The following is a 26,451-nucleotide window of genomic DNA, read 5'->3' as shown; positions in this document are numbered from 1 at the left end:
GGAGAGGAGAGGAGAGGAGGAGAGGAAGAGAAGAGAAGAGAAGAGAAGAGAAGAGAAGAGAAGAGAAGAGAAGAGAAGAGAAGAGAAGAGAAGAATAGAGAAGAGAAGAGAAGAGAAGAGAAGAGAAGAGAAGAGAAGAGAAGAGAAGAGAAGAGAAGAGAAGAAGAGGGGAAGAGAAGAGAAAGAGGGGAGGGGAGGGGAGGGGAGAAGAGAAGAGAAAGAAGAGAAGAGAAGAGAAGAGAAGAGAAGAGAAGAGAAGAGAAGAGAGAAGAGAAGAAGAGAGAAGAGAAGAAGAGAGAAGAGGAGGGAGGGGGCGGGAGACCCAGGAAAGCAAAGAACAAGACAAAATGGTAACAGCTACAAAGGAAATGAGTGTGAGGTACTGTCCTGAGGAGGATGGAACGGTAGGATGGCTTTTCTGGGGATATGACATTAGATCTGAAACCTGGATGATAAAGACCTAAGCCAGTCAGAGAGCCAAAAAAAAAAAAGAGAAACAGAAAGTGATGACTTCAAAGATAGGAAATTGCACTCATTACTTTTCTGTTGCTGTGCTAAAATAACTTGACTGAGGAAATTCTTGAAAGAAAGAATTTATTTGGGCTTACGATCCTAAAGGCTAAAGGCTAAGAGTCCATCGAAAGGGGCAAAATAAGGAATGGCAGCAAGCATGGCGGATGGAGTAGCAAGCTGGTGGGAGTTCACATCCTAAACTGCAAGGCCAACACAGAGAGGGAGCTGGAAATGCTGAGTCTTCAGACTCCCAGAACTCACTGCCTATGACATACTTCCTCCAAGGCCACACCCCTTAAGCCTCTCCAAACAATGCCACCCACTGGGGACAGTGACTGTGGCTTAGAGGAAGGGAGAGCACAAGACATAGCTAAGGCAAACACCAAGTCACAGATATTGTCAGAGAATGTGGGCGCAGAGTATCAGTGTGTGAAAGATGAGGGCTGGGATGCTTTCGTTTTCTATTTGAACAGTTGGTTAGGGGGCAGCTGAGGCGGACGCACAGTGGGCAGGGAACGTGGAGGTGTTGAGGTGTAGCACTCTTGGGTCTGTTTGTGGTTCCCACCTGCAGGATGACTTCTAGACAGCCGGCCGTGTGCAGCTGTCAGCTCCTGTTGGTTGAGGATCTTATGCCAAACCCCAGAAAGGAGGCTTCTCCAGAGATCAACATCTGGAGCCATTAGCATTCAGTGCAGTGACACTGCAGCCATAGAGAAAGAAACAGAGACAGAGGAGAGAGGACTGAACCCATTTGTAAGAGTCTGCAGCGTTGAGAGTTGGGGCGTAGAAACAGAAACACAGAGGACACTGCAACTGCTCTTTGACTTCCTGTACTAATGCCTGTGTCTTTCCTTGGCAGTCTTATTCCATCTCTCCTGTTACAGAAAACTAGCCAGTAACCCGCTGAGAAAAAGTGAATCTGGGGCAGTCCAGACCAGACTTAGTCACGTTTTAATCTCCCAGAAATCCTGTGTGGAAGGAAGAAATTCTCCTTTGACCTCAGCCAATCCCCTGGCTTTAAACTCATCTTTGTACAAATGACTTTTAGATTTGATCCTCAACTCCAATCTCCTCCCTCCCTTCTTCCCTTTCTCCCTCCCTCTCTCCCCTCTCAGAGCCTAAGCATATTCATTCAGCCATATTCTTGACTTCTTTACTTGAATATCATTTCCATCTCAGTCCACCTCAGGTTGAACGCCTTTTCTCCCTCTCCAGCCCACCTTGGCTCATTGCCCATACCAAAAACATGGGGCGGGGGTCTTCACTGAGTGGCTTTTTCTCACACATGCATCAGTTTCAGAATCTAGCCCTTCCTTACCTTGACCAAGTCCCCATCACCTCTCACCCAAACTAACTTGCTCTTATCATTGGCCTGTTCTAAACACCAGAAACAATCAGAGAGGCTTTGGAAATGCAATGCTCGTCATGTCGCCACTCTTTAAGAAAGAGAGGTCACCACACCAGTTGCTTGGTTCCGTGAAGGCAGAGCCCTTTCTGGTGACCTCAGGACTCTCCTCCCTCTCTCACCTCACCAGCTCCTGCTTGCCTCTCCCTACTTCAACGCTCCTCCTCCCTTCTCTCTCTTCCTCTTTCTCCTCCTCTTCCTCCTCCTCACACTTCTTGCCTCTGCTGTTCCTCTACCCAGAATGCCTTCCTTTGGGCATCTGCAGGCACAGCTAACTTCCATGTCTCTCAAGTCTTTCCTCCTGTGTCCTGGATCTATCCTAGAACACCCTCCTCAACTCCCCAGCCCCTTCCTTAATGGTCTTGCTTTTCTCTCCTGTGACCTGTGTTTCTTGCATGATAGATACCTTGTTAGCTTCTTTTTTGCCTTTGTGTTGCTGTGAACTATGAGTTCGCTGGAGCATATAAATAGATATATAGATATATAAATATATAGATATATAGGCATAGAGATATAGCATGCCTGCCACATGGTAGGAACCCACTTATTATTTCATGAACGAAAACACATGCATTCAGGAATGGATGGATGGATGGAAGGATGGATGAGGGGTTTCCCTCCTTTTACCATCTCTGTCCTAATTATATCTTCAGAGGAATTTGTCCACATTCTGCCATCTAGCCCTTACTTTCTTTCCATTATCCTTTCCATTCATCTGCTGAGCATTCCGGAATAAACCCCGATTTAAAAGATGTCCCCTAAGAGGTCTGAGCTTCCCTGGGCAGTGTGTAGGCTGCTTCATCTGCACATTCAACTCCTCTTCGAACCACACACCTGCTTGTCCCCACGTGGTGATGGTCCAGGGGACTGTGACTTGCTCATCTCCATGGACTCAAAAGCTTGTATCCTCCTCCTCAGAACCCACAGACTCAAGCACTAGATCCGAATAGTACAGTGACCTATAATTGAGATGAAGACAGAATTCCTCCAAATGTGATTATTTTAGCACAAAATTCTATCCCAAACATGAGCGGAATGGCTATTTGCTTTTGCCTCCATTTAACCACTCCGTGGTAGTTAGAGGAGAGCCACACTGTGTGCCGTTATCCTTGTTCTGAGACACCTTGAGTCCCCTCCCCAAGAAGCGCTGCCCAGCCAGTGAGAGGACTGAGAAAGCAGGGTCTGTTCCGTGTCCAGAGCTGCTGTCTGCCCCCAGTGCACTGTGCCTCTCAGTCACATGGATGCTAAAACAGACCTACAGGTTGGTGATACCAGTTACAGCCCAGCACCACAACAGCCCTGAACTCCGTGACAGTACATTGAATTTGGAAGTCTCACACTCGGGTGCTGGCTTGTTACAAACCATACTGTTTCCTGTGTGTTGGTTCTCTTCATCCTTTAGATCCGAGGCCTTGAGACTGCATACTGTATTGATAGCATGGGGAAGACTAACGGAGGCTTCGTGGAGCTAGGACCCTGCCACAGGATGGGCGGGAACCAGGTGAGTTCCCTTCCTTCAGGGCTGGTCAGCACTGAGATCCGCCAGACTCACTGGTCACAGACAGACGGGTTTGGTTTGGGTTATGGTTTTGGTTTGCTTGTTTGTTTTGTTTTTAAGATCCATCTATCCATCCACTTGTTATGCCTGCATATATGCCTGCATACCAGAAAAGAGTGCCAAGACTTCCTTATAGATGGTTGTGAGCCACCATGTGGTTGCTGGGAATTGAACTCAGGACCTAAGGAAGAGCAGTCAGTGCTCTTAGCCTCTGAACCATCATGTCTCTAGCCCTTTGTTTGGTTTTTAATTTATTAATTTTGACTTGATAAAAAATGTTCAGTAAAGCTAAAATATTTCACTTAAATAGGGAAATGTAGAAATGTCTGCACACAAGTGATAAAAGTATGTTCTTGTGGGAACATGGGAACGTATACTAATGATGACTGAGTAAGCCTAACCCATAAAGGTTTGCAAATGTGGTCTACTAAGTGACAGACATGGGTTTACTTCTGGTACCGATAGGTATTTTACACAAATATTATTTTACACATATTCTCTTGCTTCCTAATGTAGGGATTTTCATATGTCTAATTTCAGTTGTGAAAAAACTATTAGGCTTACTTCTAGCTTTTAAATTTTTTGCTGTTGTTGGTACATGATAAATATGTGTTAATTACCCATTCTGTGTATTAGAGGCTTAAAGAATTAAGAGTGTAATTCTTATATTGATAGAAGTCTTCACTAATCTCAGAATGACAGTAGTTCTTGTCTGCAGACTAGTGGTCTCCAACATGCACAAAAATGATAGAATAAGTTATTCAGGTTAACTATAGGAGTTAAGTTTCATCCTTTTCGTAAAACATGTGTTGGCGAGAAAGACATCTCCGTTTTGTTTGTTCAATAGCTTTTCCGAATCAATGAAGCAAACCAGCTCATGCAGTACGACCAGTGTTTGACAAAGGGGCCTGATGGATCCAAAGTCATGATCACACACTGTAACCTAAACGAATTTAAGGAATGGCAGTACTTCAAGGTAGGCCGCCGCCCAGCTCCCGGGATTACCTATGCTGTCGCGTTGTCAGTAACAAGTAGCCAGTAGAATTTAGATGGATAAATCTCAAGACCAAGTGTTCACATGCGCTTGCTTGGGTGAATCACTGAGCTATAATGAGGTATCCCTTGGGTTCCCTGGAGCAGGGACATCATGCAGCGAGACCACCGTGATAGGCATGAAGAGTCAGTGCCAATATCAGAACGTCGCGAATGCTGGTGTTCCAGGAGGCCGCTACCAGTGCCGTTTTCAGATCTAAATCCAATGTTAAAAATGAGAATGAGTCAGGGACTCAATGATCGGCAAGATAAGATCCAAACTTAGACCATTAAAGAAGAAAGTTCTTGCCTCCTCCTGTCCAGCAGATGGCGGTAGAGACAGGCAAATAAGAAATGCCCGCTGGGCCTTCCTGTTTCCTCACCCTCTGCGGACTGTGATAGGGGTTGGTTGTTTTAAAGGTCAGATTTATTCACATGACCCTGCAGCCCTTGGAGCTGCTTTTCTGTTAGGGCTGTGCATATTTAAAGCTTTCTGGCAAGATTGACCATGTTAATGGATTAATGTATAATTTTTTTTTCCTTTGATTGAATTTTCTCATAGATTTTTTCCCCTTCACATAACATATCCTGACTATGGTTTCCCCTTCCTCTGCTCCTCCCAGTTCCTCCCACCTCACCTCCCATCCAAATCTGCTTCCTTTCTGTCTCTCAAAAGAAAACAGATGGGCTGCTAAGGAATCATAATAAAATAAAATAAAACACATCAGAACAGGACAAAACAAGCAAACAAAAGAAAGAGACCAAAGGGAGGCACAGGAGTCAGCGACCACTCATTTGCACACCCGGAAGGTATAATCTTCAAGGTGTCTGTTGGGGCAGAACCAGTCAGTTGTCTTGTTATGAACTCAAACATTAGCCAAGCCTTGCAAACTGAAAGGCTCGGAAGAAGCCCTCCATTCTAATCATCTAATGTTTGCTCTCCCACTCCCGTTCTGAAGGCATTGTTCCTTCTTTAGTAATATTCCCAGGCGCCATCTCTCCTGGATTCTGAGCACGTCAATTGCTGAGTTTTATTTTTATGCACTGTCATTGTTTGTGTCCTGTGTGTGACATGCGTGAGGAGAGAGACACTCCGGCCCTGTGCCATGCACGCATGTCCTGAGGTCAGAGGACAACTTTGAGCAACCTGTTCTCTCATCCACCTTTATGTGGGCCTCAGGGATCGAACCTGGGTCAGGAGGCTTTGAAACAAGCGCCTTCACCTGCTGAGTTAGCTCTCAAGATCTGAAAACAAATTTTAATAACAACTTGGAAAATATTAGCGAATCCTGACAGGTTAATAGTGTTTATTTTCACAAAAGAAAATTAAGAGGGACCAGTGGTAGAGACCTGCGAGAAGAGCAACTTTTAAAGTAGAAAAGAGTAGCAGTCATGAGTGGCTTTCTGGAGGCTGAAGCAGGAGTGTGAGTTCAAGGCCAGCCTGGACTACATACTGGGACCCTAGGTCGCTGACTCTTGTGCTCTCTTGGGTTTCCTTCTGCTTGCTTGTTTGGTCCTTGCTTGTTTGGTCCAGTGTAGATGTGTTGGTTCATATATATATATATATATATATATATATATATATATATATATATATATATATAATTTATTTATTATTATATGTAAGTACACTGTACCTATCTTCAGACACACCAGAAGAGGGTATCAGATCTCATTACAGATGGTTGTGAGCCACCGTGTGGTTTGAACTGGGATTTGAACTCAGGACCTTTGGAAGAGCAGTTGGTGCTCTTAACCACTAAGCCATCTCTCCAGCCCCTGATGTGTTGGTTCTTGTTTTATCTTACTTTACCCCTTCGAAGCCTGGCTGTTTTCTAATGAGAGACAGACAGGGATCAGATTTGGATGGGAGAGGAGGTGGGAGGAACTGGGAGGAGCAGAGGGAGGGGAACCGTAAGTAAGATACTGCATGGGGAGACCACACGAATGGATATTGGCTGAGGATAGAACTCAGAGGTACCACATAGTAATTTAATCCTCCATACCAACTCCCAAATTAAAAAAAAAATTAAAAACTAGAATCTACATGTTTTAGGTATTTAGGACACTACACATTTGTTCATCTCCCCAGTGACAGAGTATAGGGTGTGGAAGCTATCCAAAACATGCTGTTCTATAATGTATAGATGAAAAAAAGATGCAGTTAAAAATAATCAAAAATGTTGTAAGGAAGGGAAAAAGAGAACGTAGGTGATTGTTTCTGGTCAGTTTTCAGAGAGAAAAACTAGATAAGCAGAAATCCAGTATTAAGAGCCTCAGGAGGACCGCACTCAGGTTGTCCCTAATGTGAGCTGACATTCTGTGCAGTCGCCATAGGAAACAGTGGATGCTGTTAGGAAAAGGATTGTGACATAAGGGCTGCTGAAAAGATCATTATGAACCGAGTCTACAGATTTCCTGGCTTCAGCATTACCCCTTAAATCTTAAGGGGAATTGAAACTCACTCAGTACTGTTGTGCTAGCCTGGAATCCCAAAACTCGTGAGGCCAAGGTAGGAAGGCTGTCATTTGAAGGCAGCCCGCGCAACAAAGTTGAGACAGTGAAAGATAACCAAACAGCCCTTGTGGAGGGCGCTACTAGGAATATTTCTGGGATTGGAAATTAAATTGCAAGAATTTGTAACCTTTTTAAGTTTCAAATTATGCTAAATTAATACATTATACTATTCACTAAGTTATAAAGATCTCCCAAATGCTGAAATATTCCATTGTACAATATATATTTAAAAATTAGAGCCGGGAGTGGTAGCACACACCTATACTCCCAGCACTCGGGAGGCAGAGGCAGGTGGATTTCTGAGTTCGAGGCCAGCCTGGTTTACAGAGTGAGTTCCAGGACAGCCAAGGCTATACAGAGAAACCCTGTCTTGAAAAAAATAATGAATTAGAAATATAAACCTTTTTTTGTTAGAAAAGTCTTTAAATTGTGTAAAGTCTTCATAATAGTGGTAAATTTTTCAAAATTCTGATTTTTGCTTGAAAACTAGACAATGTCGAGTATTTTTGGGTTTGTCTGTGTGAGTGTCTTACACCCCCGCCCCCCACTCTCCTACCCTGTTTTATTTTGGTTATTTATTTATTTATTTTCCATTTGTTCATTTTACATCCTAATCGCTGCCCCCTCTCTCCTCCCAGTGCCCCCTCTCTACCCCCAGTACCCCCCACAGCTCCTCCCAACCTGTTTTTCCTTCCCCCTTGGGTATCAACCCACCCTGGCACATCAAGCCACTGCAAGACAAGGTGCATCCTCTCCCAGTGAGGCCAGACAAGGCAGCCCAATTAAGAAACGGACTCCACAGGCAGGCAGCAGGTTCAGGGACAGCCACCTTCTCCAGGTGCTGCATGGGGTTCCTTAGTGACAGACAGTGTCCAGGTGTGAAGAATCATAGTCTGTTGACAGTGGAGCAACAAAGTAGGTGGTGGTCCTTCCTGAGTCTTTCTCAGGGCACAGCTGAGTCCTGCCATGTGGAAGCACTTGGTTCACACTTTTCATTTCACCTGAGTGGTTTTTAAAGGACACACTATGGTCACGTTGTAACTAAAGATCAATGAACTCTGATGGGCCAAAGCCTTTAACCCCAGCCCTCGGGAGGCAGAGGCAGGAGAATCTCTGAGTTTGAGGCCAGCTTGGTCTGCAGAACTAGTTCAAGGACAGCCAAGGAGTATACAGAGAAGCACTGTCTTGAACCTGGCTCCCCATGCCCAAAAAAGATCAATAGCATAATTTAACACCATCATTGTAGGCATCCTTCCATGAAAGTGTGGCTTGTCTCAGGCGAGTGCTGGTAGGACTGTTGGCAGTTTGCCATCCATCCATCCATCCATCCTTGATCAATGCCCAGATTCCCATGATGACTGCTTTTGTTGCAATGGTACATATGTCAATTCAACGCAAAGGGCAGCAAGTTAACTCCACTGAATTTTGAAAATAAGTTTTTCTTAGACAATCTTGCATAGTCTGAGGCCCTTTCTTTGAAGAGCCAAGAGCTGAATTGGAGAAATCAACAACATATAATGAAGAATGTATTAGAGCAGGAGACAGAGGTGAAAAAACAGAAGTCAGAACCACTGAAAGCGTTAGCTGTAGAGAACTGGTTATACCCTGAATGAGAGGGGTGAGTCGCTTCCTTAGGACTGGAAAGCCAGACTAAGAACAAGAGACAAAGGTTTGGAGGGAAAGATACTGAACTTCAATTAGTGTGTATTGAGTTTGACGTAGTTCAAATGGCATAACCAAAAGAAAGGGCTAAGAATAATGGCACTTCATAGCAGAGATATCAGAGTCCACACATTATTATTATTATTATTATTATTATTATTATTATTATTATTATTATTATTTAATCGTTTCTTACAGTCCAGTCATTATCCCCCTCACAGTCTGCCCTCCGACAGTTCTCATCCAATTCCTCCTCCTCCTGTCTCCATGAGGCCCTCTGAGGCCTCAAGTTTCTTGAGGGTTAGGTTCCTCTTCTCTCACTGAGGGCAGACCAGGCAGTCCTCTGTTGTATATGTGTTGGGGGCCTCATATCAGCTGGTGTATGCTGCCTGGCTGGTGGCTCAGAATCTGAGAGATCTCAGAGGTCCAAGTTTGGTAAGACTACTGGTCTTCCTGGGGTCGCCCTCCTCAGCTTCTTCCAGCTTTTCCCTCATTCAACCAACCACAGGGGTCCCTAGCTTCTGTCCATTGGTTGAGTATAAGTATCTGCATTTGACTCTTTCAGTTGCTTGTTGGGCCTCTCAGAGGGCAGCCATGCTAGGCTTCTGTCTATAAACACCATAGCATCAGTAATAGTGTCAGACTTTGGGGCCTCCCCTTGAGCTGGACATCCAATTTGGGCCTATCGCTGGGCATCCTTTTCCTCAACCTCCTCTCCAATTTTGTCCTTGCAGTCCTTTTAGACAGAAACAATTCTGGGTCAGAGTTTTGACTGTGGGATGGCAACCCTATCCCTCCACTTGATGCCCAGTCTTCCTATTGGAGGTAACAGAGTCCACATCTAACATTTACTTTGGGGCTGGAGAGTTGTCTCAGTGGTTAAGAGCACTGACTGCTCTTCCAGAGATCCTGAGTTCAAATCCCATGGTGGCTCACAACCATCTGTAATGGGATGTGATGCCCTCTTCTGGTGGGTCTGAAGAGTGCAATAGTGTACTCATATGCAATAAATAAATAAATAAATAAATAAATAAATAAATAAATAAATCTTAAAAACAAAAAACCCTTACTTTGGCTCACTGTGTTTTGCAGAGCCTGCACAGGTTTACGCACATCACTTCCGGAAAGTGCTTAGATCGATCGGAGGTCCTGCATCAAGTGTTCATCTCCACCTGTGACTCCAGTAAAATGACTCAGAAGTGGGAGATGAATAACATCCACAGTGTTTGACAAGAACAGAGGAAACCAACAATCTACCTACTGACAAGTACATTTATGGAGGACTGAAAACCGCCTGGAACCTGCTGCAACCATTATTACTAATTTTGTACAGCTCCAAACCTGGAACCTCTCTGATCAGTTGGAAGGGGCATTGATAAACTGTGATTTTACAATAACATTATCATCTGCAGTGACTGTTTACAAAACTGCTCTTACCTTAAACTCTAGATGTTTACATCGTTTTTTGTTTTGTTTTATGATGATGTTGGTAATTTGTGCCTTTAACTTGGTTTCCTGAACCGCCGAGTTAAAGCATGTGTTGTCTTCTTTGGGAATACACTCAGGGGTCTGGAAGGCAGTTTGGTTTTTTTGTTGTTGATGATGTTGTTCTTGTTTTTTAACACACTTGAAAAAAAAAAAAAACAAGGTTGGAGTAAGCAGACTTTCACATCCGACTTGGTGATGATCAGCCTGCTGTGTATTTAATTTTACATCTTTCGGAAGCACTGCCACAGGTCGTTGGCCAGGGTGGCCTTCCTTCAGTTACGCTGCTGTTTGAAAGGTGAATTTCAACACATTTAGTGCCTCTTTCATTTCTCAGTATATTGTTTGAGAGCTTCTAGTGACACTTCTATGATGGTGACAATGAATGTCACCCGGGGAACCCGTCTGTTACTCACAGGAGAATTTCTTGGCTATGAAGTGGAATGTTGTATGGCTGGATCGAGGACAGCAACGGGCCCAACTCCAGGCTGTTCCGTGGGGCTTGACGATTCTGTGGCATTACCTCCCTGGCCTCTGTTCACACCAGCTTCTAGGCTAGCAAAGGGGTCCTCCTTCTAAAAGGGGGGGTTGGTTTCTGCCCATCTACATTTTGCATCTGCTTTCCCCAGTACCAGTCATAGAAAACTAAACATAATTCTCAGTTTGAAACTTGAAGGGGGCTTGAGGGGCAGGGAAACAACACAATAAAGTCCTAGTGTGGACGCCTTAGGTTGGTCCTGAGGTAAAAATCCCCAAGCCCTTGTGAGATGGAAGCCTTAGAGAACCACCTCGCAGCACAAGCTGTGCACAGAGATAAACTGACACTTTGTCTACATTCAAAGGAAATTCCATGAGCATTCTTTTTAATTTAGGAAAATTAATATCTAATTTTCTATTCTTAGATCTTATTATCTAAGAATACAGATCATCAACAAATGTGGACGACATTCTGCGAAGTTAGATGCTAGCTCTGTAGGGTTCCTTAATTTCTTTTTTAAGAAGTGTAAATTTTTTTTATATTCTCCAGGGAAAAGAAGATTTAATTTGAACATTTATTAAGACAATACCTACTTTAAGAGAACCAAATGTTGAAAACTTTAATTTCTAGGAAGTCTCTTATTTCCCCCCTCCCCCCAAGATAAAATGTCTACATTGAGTGCCAAAAAAAAAGAAAAAGAAAAGCAATGTGGTGAGCTGGGGCCAGTTAAACATTTTTGATCATGTAATCATAGTATCGATGACAGAAATTCACAAACTACTGCCAGAAGGAAATATTTTTAAATAAAGCTTAGGGAAAAGAAGAAAAAAAGCCTAATTTTTTTTTTTGGAAGAATTATTTTTCTTCCAACCTTAGTTCATCAAATTTAGGCAGTAAAAATTCAACATCCTGAACAGTTTTATTTATAATCTTGAATTGTCAATTTGTATTTTGCTACTGACCTGTGATCAACTATTTAAACTTTCATCTCTAGGGATATTTAAAGAAGAAATGCATTTATATGCTTATATAATTGCAAATAAATCCACTGTAGAGAGGAAACTCGGAGAATTGGTAATTATTTGTGTGTTAGAAATGGACACCATTTTTCATGTTAAATAGATTTTAACCTCGTATCTATGCATAGGCTAAGGAAGGTGGCACATGAACTGTGCATGTCATGTTATGGGTAAATTAAATTGTTTTTACAATTCGTTAGGATACTATATGAACATGATTCTATATATTGAAATCAGAAACCTTTCCACACAGGAAAGTATCAGAAGCTGCCACCATAATGACTATTTTGTACTTCAGGCTGCTTTGGAAATAATCCCCATCTCCTTGCTTTGTAAGTTGATAATATCACTATGCATTTCTACACATTTTATAAATTTGATTTATGCAGATTTTGATACACTGTATGTTTCTGTAGAAATTGTACAAATATTCAAAATTTTATTAGGGTAAACTCAAGAAGCTTATGTATAACTTAATTCTGGGTTGCTTGTTTTTTAGGTGAGGAAAAATAAAATATTGTATTTTAATCCATAGCTTTTCAGTGCTTGTAATTATTTCTATATATAATTGCACACTTACTTGGGTTTTTAAGAAGAGCAAGAGCCAAAAATAAATATCCAGATTACCCTCAAGGAAAAAAATTAGCCGGGCTTTTCATTTACCGGGTTTATTTAGGGTTAATAGCTGAATTAATGCAAACTAGAGTTATTAGATGAGTGTGTGCCTGAGTGTTGTTTAGAACTCTACCGTACGTACGTGTGTCCACCTGTAGAATGGAAACATTTTCTTTTTTTTTAATGATTTATTTTGTGTATATGAATATACACTGTAGCTGTACAGATAGTTGTGAGCCTTCATCTAGTTGTTGGGAATTGAATTTAGGACCTCTGCTCACTCCAGCCAACCCCACTCACTCTGGTATACATAAGTACACTGTAGCTGTCTTCAGATGCACCAGAAGAGGGCATCAGATCCCATTACGGATGATTGTGAGCCTTTTGAAGCCTATAAGGTTGCTTATTTCTAACACTTGGTTACATCACCCATCAGATGATAAAATATAATCTCAGAAATGAGTGTCTTTCTTGGTAGTGACTATTTCAATAAAATTGCCTATTGATGGCCAAACTATTTTTTTAAGATTTATTTATTTTATGTATATGAGTACACTGTAGCTATCTTCAGATGAGGGCATCAGATCCCATTACAGATGGTTGGGAGCCACCATGTGGTTGGTGGGATTTGAACTCAGGTCGTCCGGAAGAGCAGTCTGTGCTCTTACAGGCTGAGCCACCTCTCCAGCCCCTGGCCAAACTATTTTTAAATCAAAACAACACAGCAACAAACAGAAGCCAAGAGTAGAAGTCTACCAAACAAAATTAGAAATGTTACGTGGAACTTTGCAAAACAAACCATTTCAAGAGACAACAGGGATACAGACGTTCAAAGTAAGGGCCTGCATAAAGACTATCTCACAGAGAATATTTTTCATTTCTAAACAGAATGTGATTGGGTGTAGTCCTCATAACAGTGGGGCATGGTGGCACATGTATCTCCCCCCAGCACTTGGGAAGCTGAGGCAGGTGGATGTTTGTGAAAAGCAAGGCTGGTGTCTGGCCAGAGTTAGATACCTAGATGAGCAAAAGTTTGTACATGAAAATTAGTCCATATGTATGGGTCTTTAAAAGTATTGAGCAATGAAACAACCAAATAGAATTACTTTGGACATCAATGTGACGGTTTCTCAGTTTCTACCTCAAGACCCAGCTATACCACTCCTGGGCGTATATACCCAAAAGATGCTCCACTACCTCACGAAGACACTTGTTCAAGTATGTTATAGCAGCTTTATTTGTAATAGCCAGAAACTGGAAACAGTCTAGATGTCCTTCAACTGAAGAATGGACAAAGAAAATGTAGTACATCTACACAATGGAAGACTATTCAGCTATGAAAAACAAGGACATCATGAAGTTTGCAGTTAAATGCATGGATCTTGAGAATATCATCCTGAGTGAGATAACCCAGATCCCAAAGGGTATGCATGATATTAGTAGGTATTAGCCATAAAATACGGGTTACCCATGCCATACTCCAGGGACCCAAAGACGCTAAACAAGCGAAAGGCTCGAGAGGGGATGATTGGATCTCACTTAGAATGGAGAATAAAATAATCTTACGAGGCAAATGGAGGGAGGGAACTGGATGAGAGAGGGGATGAGGAGGGGGAGGGGGGATTCAGGATCAGATGTGAGGAACGGCAGGAGTGATGGCCAGATGGCCATGAGAATGAATGGAAATCTGCAACTGACAGGGGTGGGAAGGTAGGAGGCATCTCTAGGGAGAAAATGAAACCTGGAATTAGGGAGGTGCCCAAAAATCAATGGGGGTGACCTTAGCTGTGACTCACTACATTGGAGATATGGAACCTGAAGTGGCAGCCTTCTTCGGTAGCGAGGGAGGAACGCCAATGGAGCGGTGGGAACACCAACCCATCCACAAAACTTTTGACCCAAATTTATCCTGTCTACAAGAAATGCACGGACTAGGGATGCAACAGAGACTAAGAAAATGGCCAACCAATAACCGCCCCAACTTGAGACCCATCCCACAGGCAAGCACCTATCCCTGACACTATTAATGATAGTCCGTCTCTGTGAAGCTCCACCCAGCAGCTGACTCAGATGCAGACACATACAGCTAAACAGTGGATGGAGCTTGGGGACTCTTAGGGAAGAACAGGATGAAGGATTGCGGCCTCTAAGGGGATAGGAACTCCACAGGAGGACCGATAGAGTGAACTACCTAGACTCTTGAGGCTTTCAGAGACAGACTCATCAACCAAAGCACATACACGGGCTGGACCTAGGTCCCCTGCACATATGTAGCAGATGTGCAGTTTGGTCTTCATGTGAGTCCCAAACTGGAGCAAGAGCTGTCCTAAAACCTGTTGCCTGGTCGTGAGACATGTTCTTCTAGCTGGGCTGCCTTGTCTGGCCTCAGTGGAAGAGGACGTGCCTAGCCTCACAGAGACTTGATGTGCCAGAGTGGGAGAATACCCAGGGGGGCCCCACCCTGCTCAGAGAAGAAGGGAAGAAGAGGGGGCAGGATATAAAGTGAAAAGAAAAAAGTAATTAAAAAAAAAGAACCAGACAGAAGTTTAAATTGTTTGTGAGGACTTACCTTAGAGATTAAGGAAAGGACTATTTCTAAATAAGATCAAGAATTATAAGCCGGGCGGTGGTGGTGCACACCTTTAATCCCAGCACTAGGGAGGCAGAGGCAGGCGGATTTCTGAGTTCGAGGCCAGCCTGGTCTACAGAGTTCCAGGACAGCCAGGGCTATACAGAGAAACCCTGTCTCAAACAAACAAACAAACAAACAAACAAAAAATTGTTTTGTGATAATTCTCTTTAAGATTTTGAATTGCGGCTTCTCCTGTCCCGGCGGAGGCCTAGGCGATCAGAGAGAGCAACGGGGACCATGTTCCAACTCAAGCTCACAGCCCTGGATTACCGTAACACTTCGGGCTTCAACTGCAAAGATGAAACAGAATTTAGAAATTCTATTGTTTGGCTTGAAGACCAGAAAATCAGACACTACGAGATCGAAGATAGAGATTTTTTTGAATTACCTATAATTGAGTTTAGTGGATTCTGATTGCTTTTAAATGACTCAAGCCTAGCTTTGAGCAGAGTTGTAGCAGGGAGCGTCTTAATTTTTATAGTAGTGGAGAAACATCCCCGGTAGTGACTGGTCCAAGTTCTTTGAAAAGTATCTCAGAGATGTTAACTGTCCTTTCAAGACTGAGAATCGGCAAGAAGCAATTGACTGGCTTGTTGGTTTAGCTGTTAGACTTGAACATGGAGATAACACTGAAAACTACAAGGACTTAGTACCTGATAACAGGAAAAATACTGACAACGCAGCTAAAAATGCAGAGCCACTGCTCAACTTGGACGTAAATTATCCTGACTTTAAGGCTGGTGTCACAGCTCTGGCTAACCTTCAGATTCAGCGTCAGGGTGACGACTTGGTAATGCTTAAGGCGATTCGCACTTTGGCTTAGGAACATCTAACACAGGATGCAGTTGCCAAAGCAAATACAACAAAAGAAGGCTGACAAACATATTCTTGGCTCTGACACAGGCGATGCAGTTCTTAATGAAGCTGCTCAGATCGTGCGGTTGCTGCACATAGAAGAGCTCTGAGAGCTACAGACAAACATTAATGAAGCCACAGTAGCGGTTCAAGCCGTCAGTGCTGATCCAAAGACAGACCACAGAGTGGGGAAAGTAAGAAGATGGGCACAGGTGGATGTCGGCTTCTCTCCTGTGTAGTGATGGGAACTGTTACACTGGCATGTGCTTGGGTCACACTTCAGGGAAGAATCCCAGGAGATTGACCATGTTCTGGAGATTTACCACCACTGCTTTTTTTTTTTCTTTAATAAAATTGGGGGAAGTTAAAAAAAAAAAAAAGATTTTTTTGAATTACCTATAATTGAGTTTAGTGGATTCTGATTGCTTTTAAATGACTCAAGCCTAGCTTTGAGCAGAGTTGTAGCAGGGAGCGTCTTAATTTTTATAGTAGTGGATGTTACAATCTGCACAAATAAACGGTAGTATAACATAGTAGTGTGAGTGGTTTAAGTTCTATAGCACAGCTTCCTCATTTACAGTACTTGCTTTACAGGGCTTTAGGGTTGTCAGTGTGCCTAAAGTACTAATATAATGTTCTCAGCACATGATCAAGGTCATTAACATGTTACTTTCTGATTTTGTGATTTTTTTTTCTTTTTTAAATAAGACTTCTAGCCGGGCGTGGTGGTGCATGCCTTTAATTCCAGCACTCGGGGGGCAGAGGCAGGCAGATTTCTGAGTTCAGGGCCAGCCTGGTCTACAAAGTGAGTTCCAGGACAGCCAAGGCTACACAGAGATACCCTGTCTTGGGGAAAAAAAAAAAAAAAAAAAAGACTTCTACAGTGCAGACCCCCAAAAGGCAGTGTGAATGGAAGTATATATATATTTTATGTTTCAGATATTATGGCCCATACTTTACAAATGAAATGAAGTTGGGAGGTTAATGAAGCTGCATGAGAAATGATGACCATGGAAAAGAAATTGCTCTATCTGCCTCATTGTTCACCAAACAACTTGTGTAGATGTGACTCTCAGTGGTAATTTAAATGAAGTCACACTTGACTTTTGAGAATGATAACTCTAGCTTTATTAAGGGTTAAGTCTCCCAAATAAAACTTTTAATAGAAAATTTGATGCTCATTGGTATTGGATTTAACCTGTAATCCCTAGCCTTTAAAATGACAAAATACATAGGCAACTCTTATCGGGAACTGCACAGCAGGCAAAGCAACCTGCCATATTTTAAAAAAGAGACAAGGCAGCTGGAGAGAAGATGGCTCAGCAGTTAAGAGCACTGGTTGCTCTTCCAGAGAACCTAGGCTCAGTTCCCAGCACCCACAGCTCACAGCTGTCTGTAACTCCAGTTCCAGGGAATCTGACACCCTCAGAATCTTACATGCAGGCAAAACACCAATGCATATAAATCTTGAGAGAGAGAGAGAGAGAGAGAGAGAGAGAGAGAGAGAGAGAGAGAGAGTTGAACCCATGTACCATGTCTGTCTACCTGGGAGACAAAGAATGAAGGTCAAGAGTACTAATATATATTGCTGAGCTGAAAAGACAGTGGAAATCTGCCATTGCAGCAGAAAGGAAATAAAAGCTAAATGCCCATTAGTAAAGTGGATAAAATATGACATAATCATATAATGGTTTTATCTTTGGTTTTGTTTTTTCAAACCAGTCTCTGGCTATCTTGGAACCCACTTGGCTATCTTGGAACCCACTATGTAGACGAGATTGGCCTAAAACTGACAAGAGATCACGTGCCTCTGCTTCCCAAGTGCTGAGATGAAGGGCGTGCACCTCCACGGAGCTGACAGGATCATATACTGTTATGGTATACAACAAAAAGCATGAATGAACTAGAAGTACATTTTAATGGCACAGTATTAGAGTAAAAAGGCCAAATCCTAAGGGAATTTATCCATCACTTTTTATAATTACCAAAAGTAACTAGGATATACAGCAAGCTGTACACATAGAGAAGTTAAATTTTTTGTCCATGCTGACTTGCTGTTGGGGTTAAGGGTTAAACTCCTGCACAGCATGGCATGTTATCTGAGACTGCCCTCAAACCTACTATGTATAGGACAAGATGAAGTCTGAACTCCCAATTCTTCCGCACCCAACTCCCAAAGGCCAGGATTAAGTGTATAATGTACCACTACACCTATTCTAAAATTTCACCAAGAGACCAAGAACCAGTTAAGAATAGAGCTGTTCTCAAGTCGAAGCCCCATCACTTTTATTTTAGTCTTGTCCCCTGCCCCCTTTATATTCGTATTGTATGTTGTTAGGTTGCTTGTATAAGCCACCTCATCTCTTTTGGTAACAACGTGGAAAGTTAAAGAATGCATATTTATGATTGGAGGAATGAATGGTTATTGTTACCTGAGCTACAGGTAGGACAACTACAGGCTAGGCATGGTAGCACATAGCTTTGATGCTTACCACTTAAGAGGCAGACTCTTGAAAATGAAGCCAGGCTGGCCTACAGTGCCCAGATCAGCAGGGCCAACATACTGAGACATTGCCTTAGGGAAGAAAGGAAACTGGATAGGTGATATAAAACCATTTCTACTTCTAAAATTTGGTGAATTGGTTTGAAATTTGGTACTACTGGACACTTCAGTTGGTCTTTAGTTTTTTTCTAATTACTGTTTTATTAGTGTGTGTGTGTGTTTTCTCTGCATGTACATCACATGCATTCTTGGTGCCTGATGGAACCAAGACAGATCATTAGGTCTCCTGGAACTCACAATTGTGAGTCACTGAGTGTATGCTGTCTATTGAACTCAGGTCCCCTGCAAGAATAGCCAGGGCTCTTAACAGCTGAGCCATCATTCCAGCCTGATTTTTCACTTTTAAAATGAACATTCTAATTGTGCTATCCTGTAGGTGTGGTTAACATGGAGGACGAAGCTCACCAGGAGATGATTGAGGCTGCCCAGGAACACAATGAGGTTCACTAAACCCCCACAAAGTCTTAACTTTGTTTCAGCTTAAGAACCATCATAGAAATGTCAAATGGTAGCTCTTAGATAAGACCATATCTACAGCTGTTTTGATCCCAGAATGTGAATGTATTGTATTTGAGGTTTGTTTTTATAAACTTAAGATTTGATTCTACTTGAAAAATTGTGAGACCTATGAATTTTATATCATTTCTATCCAACAAGACAGAATAAGTGTCCCTCCCATTTACCTTAATGTGTTTGAAATATGCATAAAACATTTTGTCAATCAGACACAGCAGTATAAAGATTGTGTGCAGGCCCTGACCACTCATCACTTCCAGCCCTTTCCCATCTAGCTTATGCCCTGTGCCTCTAGCAACCAACAAATACATCTCTAAAAGGCATTGCCACTGGGAATCTCAGGGAAAACTATTCTTTTTTTTTTTTGGTTTTTCGAGACAGGGTTTCTCTGTATAGCCCTGGCTGTCCTGAACTCACTCTGTAGACCAGGCTGGCCTTGAACTCAGAAATCCGCCTGCCTCTGCCTCCCGAGTGCTGGGATTAAAGGCGTGCGCCACCACGCCCGACTCGGGAAAACTATTCTTAAACAGGCTCATTTCTAGAAGTATTGTTTCACCTTTAAGACTAAGTCTTATAAAATGCCCTAACAGTTCCTTTGTTATTCCCTGAGAAATAAAAACTGTTTTGTAAAACATTTCATGGTATATATGAAGTCATGTTTTTGTTCCTTTTTTTTCCCCAAGACAGTGTTTCTATATGTAGTCCAGGCTATACTCCAGACCCACTCTCCTCTACCTAGGATTTAAGATATGCACCACCACACCCAGCTGAGAAATCAGATTTAAGATGTTGTATTTATTCTTATAGTGATACTCTTGTGTGACTGACCATACACAAACAGGTCAGAAACACTCTCAGTTCATTCTGGGAACTGAGCTCAGATCATCAGGGTTGGGCAGCAAGTGTTACTAGCTACTTGATGTGCAATATCCCCAATCTTCACTTTTCTCTTTAAAAAAAAAAACAAACCAAAGGACAACTGTTATTGGTCTTGGCTGAGATAGGTTTCCTAGGGTCATGTAAGTTACACATTTAACTACACTCAAATAAAGCTGTTTATTTAAAAACAACAAAGGAGCCAGGCGGTGGTGGTGGTGCACGCCTTTAATCCCAGCACTTGGGAGACAGAGGCAGGTGGATTTCTGAGTTTGAGGCCAGCCTGGTCTACAAAGTGAGTTCCAGGACAGAGAAACCCTGTCTCAAAAAAACCAAAACCAAAAAAAAAAAAAAAAAGAAAAAGCAACCCCCAAAAGTGCCATTTTTCCTGATATACAACTATCTCCATAAAAACATAGAAGAACAAGACAAAAAGATCAGAGCAAAACAGAACACCCTTAAGTATAAAAAAAAAAAAAATGTTTTGGAATATAATGCACGTGAGATATACATCAGAATAACAAAGACTGAAATTTGAGAACCATTACTTGGATGAAACGGGTACTACAAAACTGCAAGTATGGCTAATATAGACTATATATATTATTTACTGGAGCTTTCTAACAAACTTCAAGTACAGGTTTGGGAGAAAATAGCAAAGACATTCAAGTGAGCTCAGAGGTACAGCACTTGCCTGGCATGTATAAGGCTCTGGGTTCTATCTCCAGCATTGTCAGAAACAAAAAATAAAGGTTTAAGCCAAGCAGTGGTGGCGCACGCCTTTAAACCCAGCACTCGGGAGGCAGAGGCAGGAGGATAACTGAGTTATCCAGCCTGATCTACAGAGTGAGTGCCAGGACAGCCAGGGCTACACAGAGAAACTCTGTCTCAAAAAAAAAAACCAAAGCAAAACAAAAAGTAAATAAAATTAAAAAAAAAAAGGTTTAGATTATTCTAAGTAGCAAATTCTGTATTATCTATACCTTTTAGCTCTGTTATTCCTTCTAGGACTTTTTTCACATATAAAAATAGTCACAGGAATATTCTTAAAAGTTGGGTAGGCTGCTCTATCAAGATAGTGATGCCAAGCACTTCTGTGTAGCCTTGGCCATCTTGGAACTCTGTAGTCAGGCTGGCCTCAAGGAATCTGTTGAAATTTTTAGGGAACTAGTTAAATTACAACCTATTCAACATGAGAAGTTGCAGACATTTAACAAAGTCACTGTTCTAAGAATTCATTTGTGTAATACTTATGTCAAATATATAAATATATATTATGCTCATTCTTGATTTGTTAGTAGTCTTGAAAAATCCAAAGTTGAAAAGGGATGTAACTATCTGCTATATATATATATATCCTTAACATTTTAAATACCACTGAAGCATTTACTTTGGTGGTGGTGTCCAGCCAGGGTAGGCCTAACTCCCAACCCTCCTGCCCTCTCTCTACCTTCCACTCTGGGATTACATGTACCTGTCACCACACCCAGCCTGGTATAACCTACTTTCAACATCTACACAAGTTTCCCAACACATTTAACTCACCTCATCTCGTAACTTCCAATTTTGGTACAAGCTAAGATTTATAAGCTAAGACCTGTCCATATCTCACATCCATACTGCTAAAAAAGTGAATCAAAATAACTAAATCCCCACACCTGGGTATCTAGTACATTATCCAAAATATTTTAGTATACTAAACTATCCAAGACCTAAAAATTTAAAAGATCATACCCCCACTCCAAATTTGAGTGGATAATCTTTTAGACTTGTAATTTGTACAATCACAGAACTTTTAAAGTTTTTTAAGTCTATTTGCTCTGAAAATCAAGGCAGTATGTTCTTAACGCTTTAACCTGTTGCTAATAATATCTTAGCTTGTGGTCATTAAAAGAAATTGGCCCTTCTAACCACAAAAATCAGAGAAGCAAATTAGTAAATGGTTAACACAAAACTTAACTGTGTAAAAAGACTAACATGCCCGCATCTGTTTAAGGAAAAATTAATAATACATACACAATGCAAGTAATATACATTATTTTATTACAAATTTAAAAAAAACAAAAAAATGCAACATCCTAAAAAAAAATTTTACTGGTAATACAAATTCCTATGAAGTTTTTTTTTTTGCTAGCATAAGAAATTAAAGAAACCATTAAATATTTAGAAACATTCAACATCAAAAGCTTTAAATCTAACTGTAGTTGTAGCCCCTGAAAAAGCTACAAACTCTTTTTAAAAAGTATTTTCTCTACAAAGAATCTCATCAGCTATACAAAAATCTGTACAGTTTTTATACTGAAGCTAATGTTGAGCTGCACTTGAATTTCACATTCTTAGCAAAATAATTGCCTGAGCAAATATACTCCACACTTTAGGACAGCACTTATTCTTCATCCTCCTCTTCTTCCTCTTCATCTTCCTCCTCTTCCTCCTCCTCCTCTTCTTCCTCATCTTCTGGTTCATTCTTCTTCTTTGAGCCTGTTGGCCTACCAGGACCCTTCTTTCCTGCTTCACTCTTGCCCTTGGCACGGTATGCAGCAATATCCTGAAACATTGTCAAAGTAAGATCAGCATCCGATACCACTACTCAAGTGTGAAAAACCACTTAATTGTAAACAATTTAACATTGACCAAAACCCTTATTAGCTGGTATTCAAACCACTCCAGGTTTAAGCCTCCATGCTTGAGAAAGCCTATCAGGTAACTAATGAGAGCTTCCTGAGATCAGTTACTGCACTTTTACTATCAATGTCAATTTACTTTGCATGTAACCCCTTTCACACCTTATATTTATATTTAATATACAACTACCTAAAAACATAGCTGGCACTCTACCCTCTAAAATAGATTTACACAACTACCACGAGTGTACAGGCAGGAATTTGCAAGGGCCACAAACACTGTATCACAAGGTGAACTTGTCTGTACTATTCAACTTTCATCTGGGGTTTCCAAAAACTGACAGGCAGTGGTTAACAAATATCCCAAGTTCCTAGGGCTGACATATATAGAAATATCAGTTACTATTTAAAGGCACCGTACCTTTTCATACTTCTCCTTTAGTTTAGCTGCTTTCTGCTCATACGGTTGTTTATCTTTGGCAGATTGCTCAGACCACATCTCACCCAGTTTCTTCGCAGTATCTCCAATAGACAGGCCAGGGTGTTCAATTTTGATCTTTGGGCGATTTTCAGAGCAAAACAGGAAGAAGGCAGACCTGCAAGGAAGCAAGAGTTAACAAATAGAGGACGATGGGGGTGTGTGGGGGGTGGGTTCCGTCAGTTCTCAGATCAACTTACGGTGGTCTCTTCGGAGCATTGGGGTCTTTTTTCTTTCCTTTCTTATCCCCTTTGGGAGGAACATAGTTCTTCATCTCCCTGTCATAACGAGCTTTGTCGCTCTTGGCCAAATCTTCAAACTTGGACTTTTCCTTTGCAGACATGGTCTATGGGGCAGAAAAAAAAGAGTCAATCGGCAAGGAGTTTAAAGTTCCTAGCTGTCCGAGTAATAAAGAAAGTGGATAAACAAGTAAGTCGAATAAATCTGTAAACTGAGGCATCTGCATTAAGGGCGCCCCCCGGCTTGGAGACAAACCTTTAAAACCCTCGGGTCCCCAAGGTGGCAAAAGCTCGCGCGCTCCCTGGTCCCTGTCGCCCCCCCCCCCCCCCCAACCCGCCCCCGCCCGCGGGGACCCGCCAAAAGCAGCCCGGAAACGGCCTGCAGCCGGGCGCGCGCTGCCCTCCCTCCCTCCCTCACCTTCCATCTCTCGGAGCATTTCTTGGAGAACTCGGCGAAGTTGACCGACGAGTCGGGATGTTTCTTCTTGTGCTCCTCGCGGCAGGTCTGCACGAAGAAGGCGTACGAGGACATTTTGCCCCGCGGCTTGTTGGGGTCACCTTTGCCCATGACGACGGCGCGGCGTCTACCTGCCGAGGAGAAAGCCGTGTCCGGGACGGGGACCGGGGTGGGGACCCGCGGGGAGGAGGCTGCGGGGAGGGGGGTGCGCGGGGGAGGGGAGCGGGGACAGCGGGGAGGGGGGATTCCGCTCCGCTTCCCGCCTAAACCCCGCGCGCCCCCGCGAGCGAGCGCGGGAGCGCGCGCCCGGGCCAGGCCCGGCCCAGCCCCGCTCGGACCCGCGCGACTCACCCGCCCGCCCGCCAGCGCCTCAGCCCCTCGCCCGGAGGCCGAAAGCCGCCGCCGGCCGCGCGCCCTCCCTGACAGAAAAGCCGCGCGCCTTACACTTACACAAGCCACCGCGAGACCCACAGCCAATCCAGTTTTCAAAAAAGGGACAGAGAGAGAGAAAGAAAAAGAAACGCGGCGGGGCTCAAGGGCTTCCCGGCCGCCCTCCGTGGCCCCGGCCCTCACCCAAAGACTCGGCCGCCCTCTAAAGCCGCCACGCCGAAGCCCGGCAGACGTCCCCCCACGTCTACGCGTTAAGAGCCAGGCCGCCAAGCCCCGGGCCTCCCGGCCGAACCTTACCTGCTGCGGGCGCTGCTTCCCTCAGACCTCGGCAGAGAGACTTCCTTCCCCAAGCTCCGGCGAGAACTGGTTTCTCGCTAACGCAATCCCCAGCCTCTTGTTTTGCAGAGTTCTCCGCGCCACGGCAACTTGACCAGACCAGTCGCGGGCCACACCTCCCTCCGCTCTGATTGGCTGTGGGGGATTATTCAAACCCGGGGAGTCCCCGCCCCCCCACGGAGAAGGCTTCCGATTGGTGGGTGTCTGGCCAGGCCCGTCCCTCCAGGCTAAGCCTAGCAGGTTCGGTGGGTCTCCCAGGTCGTTAACTCCCAGACCCGTTGGAACCGGTCTAGAGAGGAATGTACTGCTCGGCCCTGATTGGCGGCAGGAAAAGCGTTTGAAAAATGGCGGGCCCGCTGCTGATTGGCCAGGAGTGTAAACAGGGGTGGGGCAGGCCCCGAGAGGAACTGCCCCGGCCAGATTTAAAACTAGCAAGGAGGGCGCCTGGCGCTAAACTCTCCAGGTGATAAAGATGGCTCCGAGGTGACTAAAGGCGCTAGGCCAGCCGCCGTTTGGATGCTGTGGCCTGCCTGGGGCTTAGCTACGAGTTCACGAAATAAAAAAATGGGAAGAAAGTGGGGAGCCTGCGGTGCGGAGCCATGCTGAGGCCGAGGTGGAACCGGAGCACGGCGGGCGGGGAGCCTCAGACTGTGCGGAGAGTCTCACGGACCCCCTTGCCCCGTCCCCTAGTGATTTAAAAATAAACAAAGTAGCCCTCGCCCTCCGATCGGAGCCCTGCCTGCCTCCGCGCCCGCCCGGACGGCATCTTCCACAGCTGACCCGCCTAAGATCTGCGGGTTGGCCGCACTGCACCCCAACACTTGGCGGGCGCGGGTGGGAGGCCAGGGTCCCTCACCTTGCCGGTCAAGCTGCTTTCCCGGGGAAGGAGGGCTCGGTCCTAACAGGCCATTTCTGCCTTGTGATTTGGCTGTGGAGAGCTCTTTCTCCCCTCGCAGATGGATGCGTTATGTGGCACCGCTGTTTTCACGGATTTTCAATATTTTCTACCCCCAGCAACTTTGCTTGCATTTGCGGGGCTGCCCTCCTGTTTGGTTCCTGTGTGAGGATCATTTTCGATAGTGCTTAAGGACTTGGCGGTTCTTTACCTTCTTTTTAAAAAGTAGACTTGAACGTTGTGTTTTCCTTGGAAATGGATGATGGTTCGGCATTGCGAATATACTTAATGCCAGCAAACAGTGGTCCACCTTTATGTTCTACCACAATAAAAACAATAAGGTGCCAGTTCGGTGTGGGGGCATATTTTCCCGCTTTAAAGGTCCCAGATTTGGTTTTTCGGTTTTTGGTTTGCTTTTTGTTGTTGTTTGTCTTGGTTTTTCAAGACAGGGTTTCCTGGCCGGTGTGTAACCTGGCTGTCCTGGAACTCACTACATACACCAGACTGACCTTGAACTCAGACAGACATTGACCTGCTTCTGCCTGGGATTAAAGGGGTGTACCACCATACCTGGCTAAGGTGTCAGAAGTTTGTTAATCATAATTCTTATAAATTGTGTCTACCTGAAATCTTACATCTAATAAATGACAGTTGCAACTAATCTATAAACCAGACACACACAGTCCAAGCTAACCAAACCTGAGTGTATTATTCAAATAGCACTGTAAGTGAAATTACTGATGCGCTACTCGTTTACATCATGTATTTAAGTGTTACGTGTACCAGGGTTCTCTAGCGGAACAAAACTAATAGACTGAATCTATATGTAGGAGACTTATTAGAACGACTTACAGGCTGTGGTCCAACAATGGCTGACTAACAGTGAAAGGTCCAAGAAACCAGAGGTTGTTCAGTCCACAAGACTGGATGTCCCACATGGTTTTCAGTATAAGTAGAATCCTGAATAAGTAGGCTCTAATGGCAGTGAAGTAATTTCTAGGAAGAACAGGAACAAGCAAGCAAGCATTCTTTTTTCATGTCCTTTATAAGGCTGCCAGAAGAAGGTGTGGCTCATATTAAAGATGGATCTTCCTGCCTCAAAAACTCAGGGTTAAAAGTGGATCTTCCATTTTAAATGATGGGGGGGGGGGGGGGGGGAGCTCCAGAGAGAAGATAATCTCTACATTCAAACTGTAGCCTAAATCATTTAGAACTATCTTTATTCTAAAGAAAAGGCAGCAGCAAAGGCAAACACAGCTCTATCAGCTGGTGGCCTGGTTCCTCGGTGCATTTTTTTTTTTTTTTT

The 26,451-nt window shown here is 43.5% G+C and overlaps 2 protein-coding genes, 1 long non-coding RNA gene and 1 pseudogene across 8 annotated transcripts in view; 2 read left to right on the top strand and 2 right to left on the bottom strand.

The window, feature by feature from the left end:
- Positions 1-12,203, top strand: part of Galnt7 (polypeptide N-acetylgalactosaminyltransferase 7) — a 127,226-nt gene extending 115,023 nt beyond the window's left edge. For both annotated transcript variants that reach the window (XM_021169630.1, XM_021169631.1), the window contains exons 10-12: positions 3,321-3,419; positions 4,324-4,452; positions 9,780-12,203. In XM_021169630.1, coding sequence (XP_021025289.1) covers positions 3,321-3,419; positions 4,324-4,452; positions 9,780-9,917 — 366 coding nt within the window. In that variant the 3' untranslated portion in view covers positions 9,918-12,203. The remainder of the gene's footprint in view (positions 1-3,320; positions 3,420-4,323; positions 4,453-9,779) is intronic.
- Positions 12,204-15,153: 2,950 nt separating this feature from the next.
- LOC110300831 lies at positions 15,154-16,010 on the top strand (annotated as a pseudogene).
- Positions 16,011-21,752: 5,742 nt separating this feature from the next.
- On the bottom strand, positions 21,753-24,374 carry Hmgb2 (high mobility group box 2). 5 transcript variants are annotated; one of them, XM_029480297.1, is made up of 5 exons: positions 24,207-24,374; positions 23,486-23,655; positions 23,029-23,174; positions 22,772-22,946; positions 21,753-22,274 (listed from the first exon to the last, which is right to left on the bottom strand). In XM_029480297.1, exons 2-5 carry the CDS (start codon positions 23,633-23,635, stop codon positions 22,113-22,115), a joined length of 633 nt encoding a protein of 210 aa, XP_029336157.1. In that variant the 5' UTR covers positions 23,636-23,655; positions 24,207-24,374; the 3' UTR covers positions 21,753-22,112. The 5 variants fall into 5 exon arrangements, with proteins under 5 accessions (XP_029336157.1, XP_021025494.1, XP_029336158.1 ...); XM_021169835.1 differs by having other exon boundaries at positions 23,486-23,651; XM_029480298.1 differs by having other exon boundaries at positions 23,486-23,715; positions 24,212-24,368.
- A 1,592-nt stretch (positions 24,375-25,966) lies between these two features.
- Positions 25,967-26,451, bottom strand: part of LOC110299544 — a 24,727-nt gene continuing 24,242 nt past the window's right edge. Inside the window, exon 5 of the long non-coding RNA XR_002378467.1 lies at positions 25,967-26,141. This is a non-coding gene — a long non-coding RNA (uncharacterized LOC110299544). The remainder of the gene's footprint in view (positions 26,142-26,451) is intronic.

The sequence above is a fragment of the Mus caroli genome, chromosome 8 (assembly GCF_900094665.2).
Source record: "Mus caroli chromosome 8, CAROLI_EIJ_v1.1, whole genome shotgun sequence".
NCBI lineage: Eukaryota > Metazoa > Chordata > Mammalia > Rodentia > Muridae > Mus > Mus caroli.
This window is presented reverse-complemented; position numbering and strand designations above follow the sequence as displayed.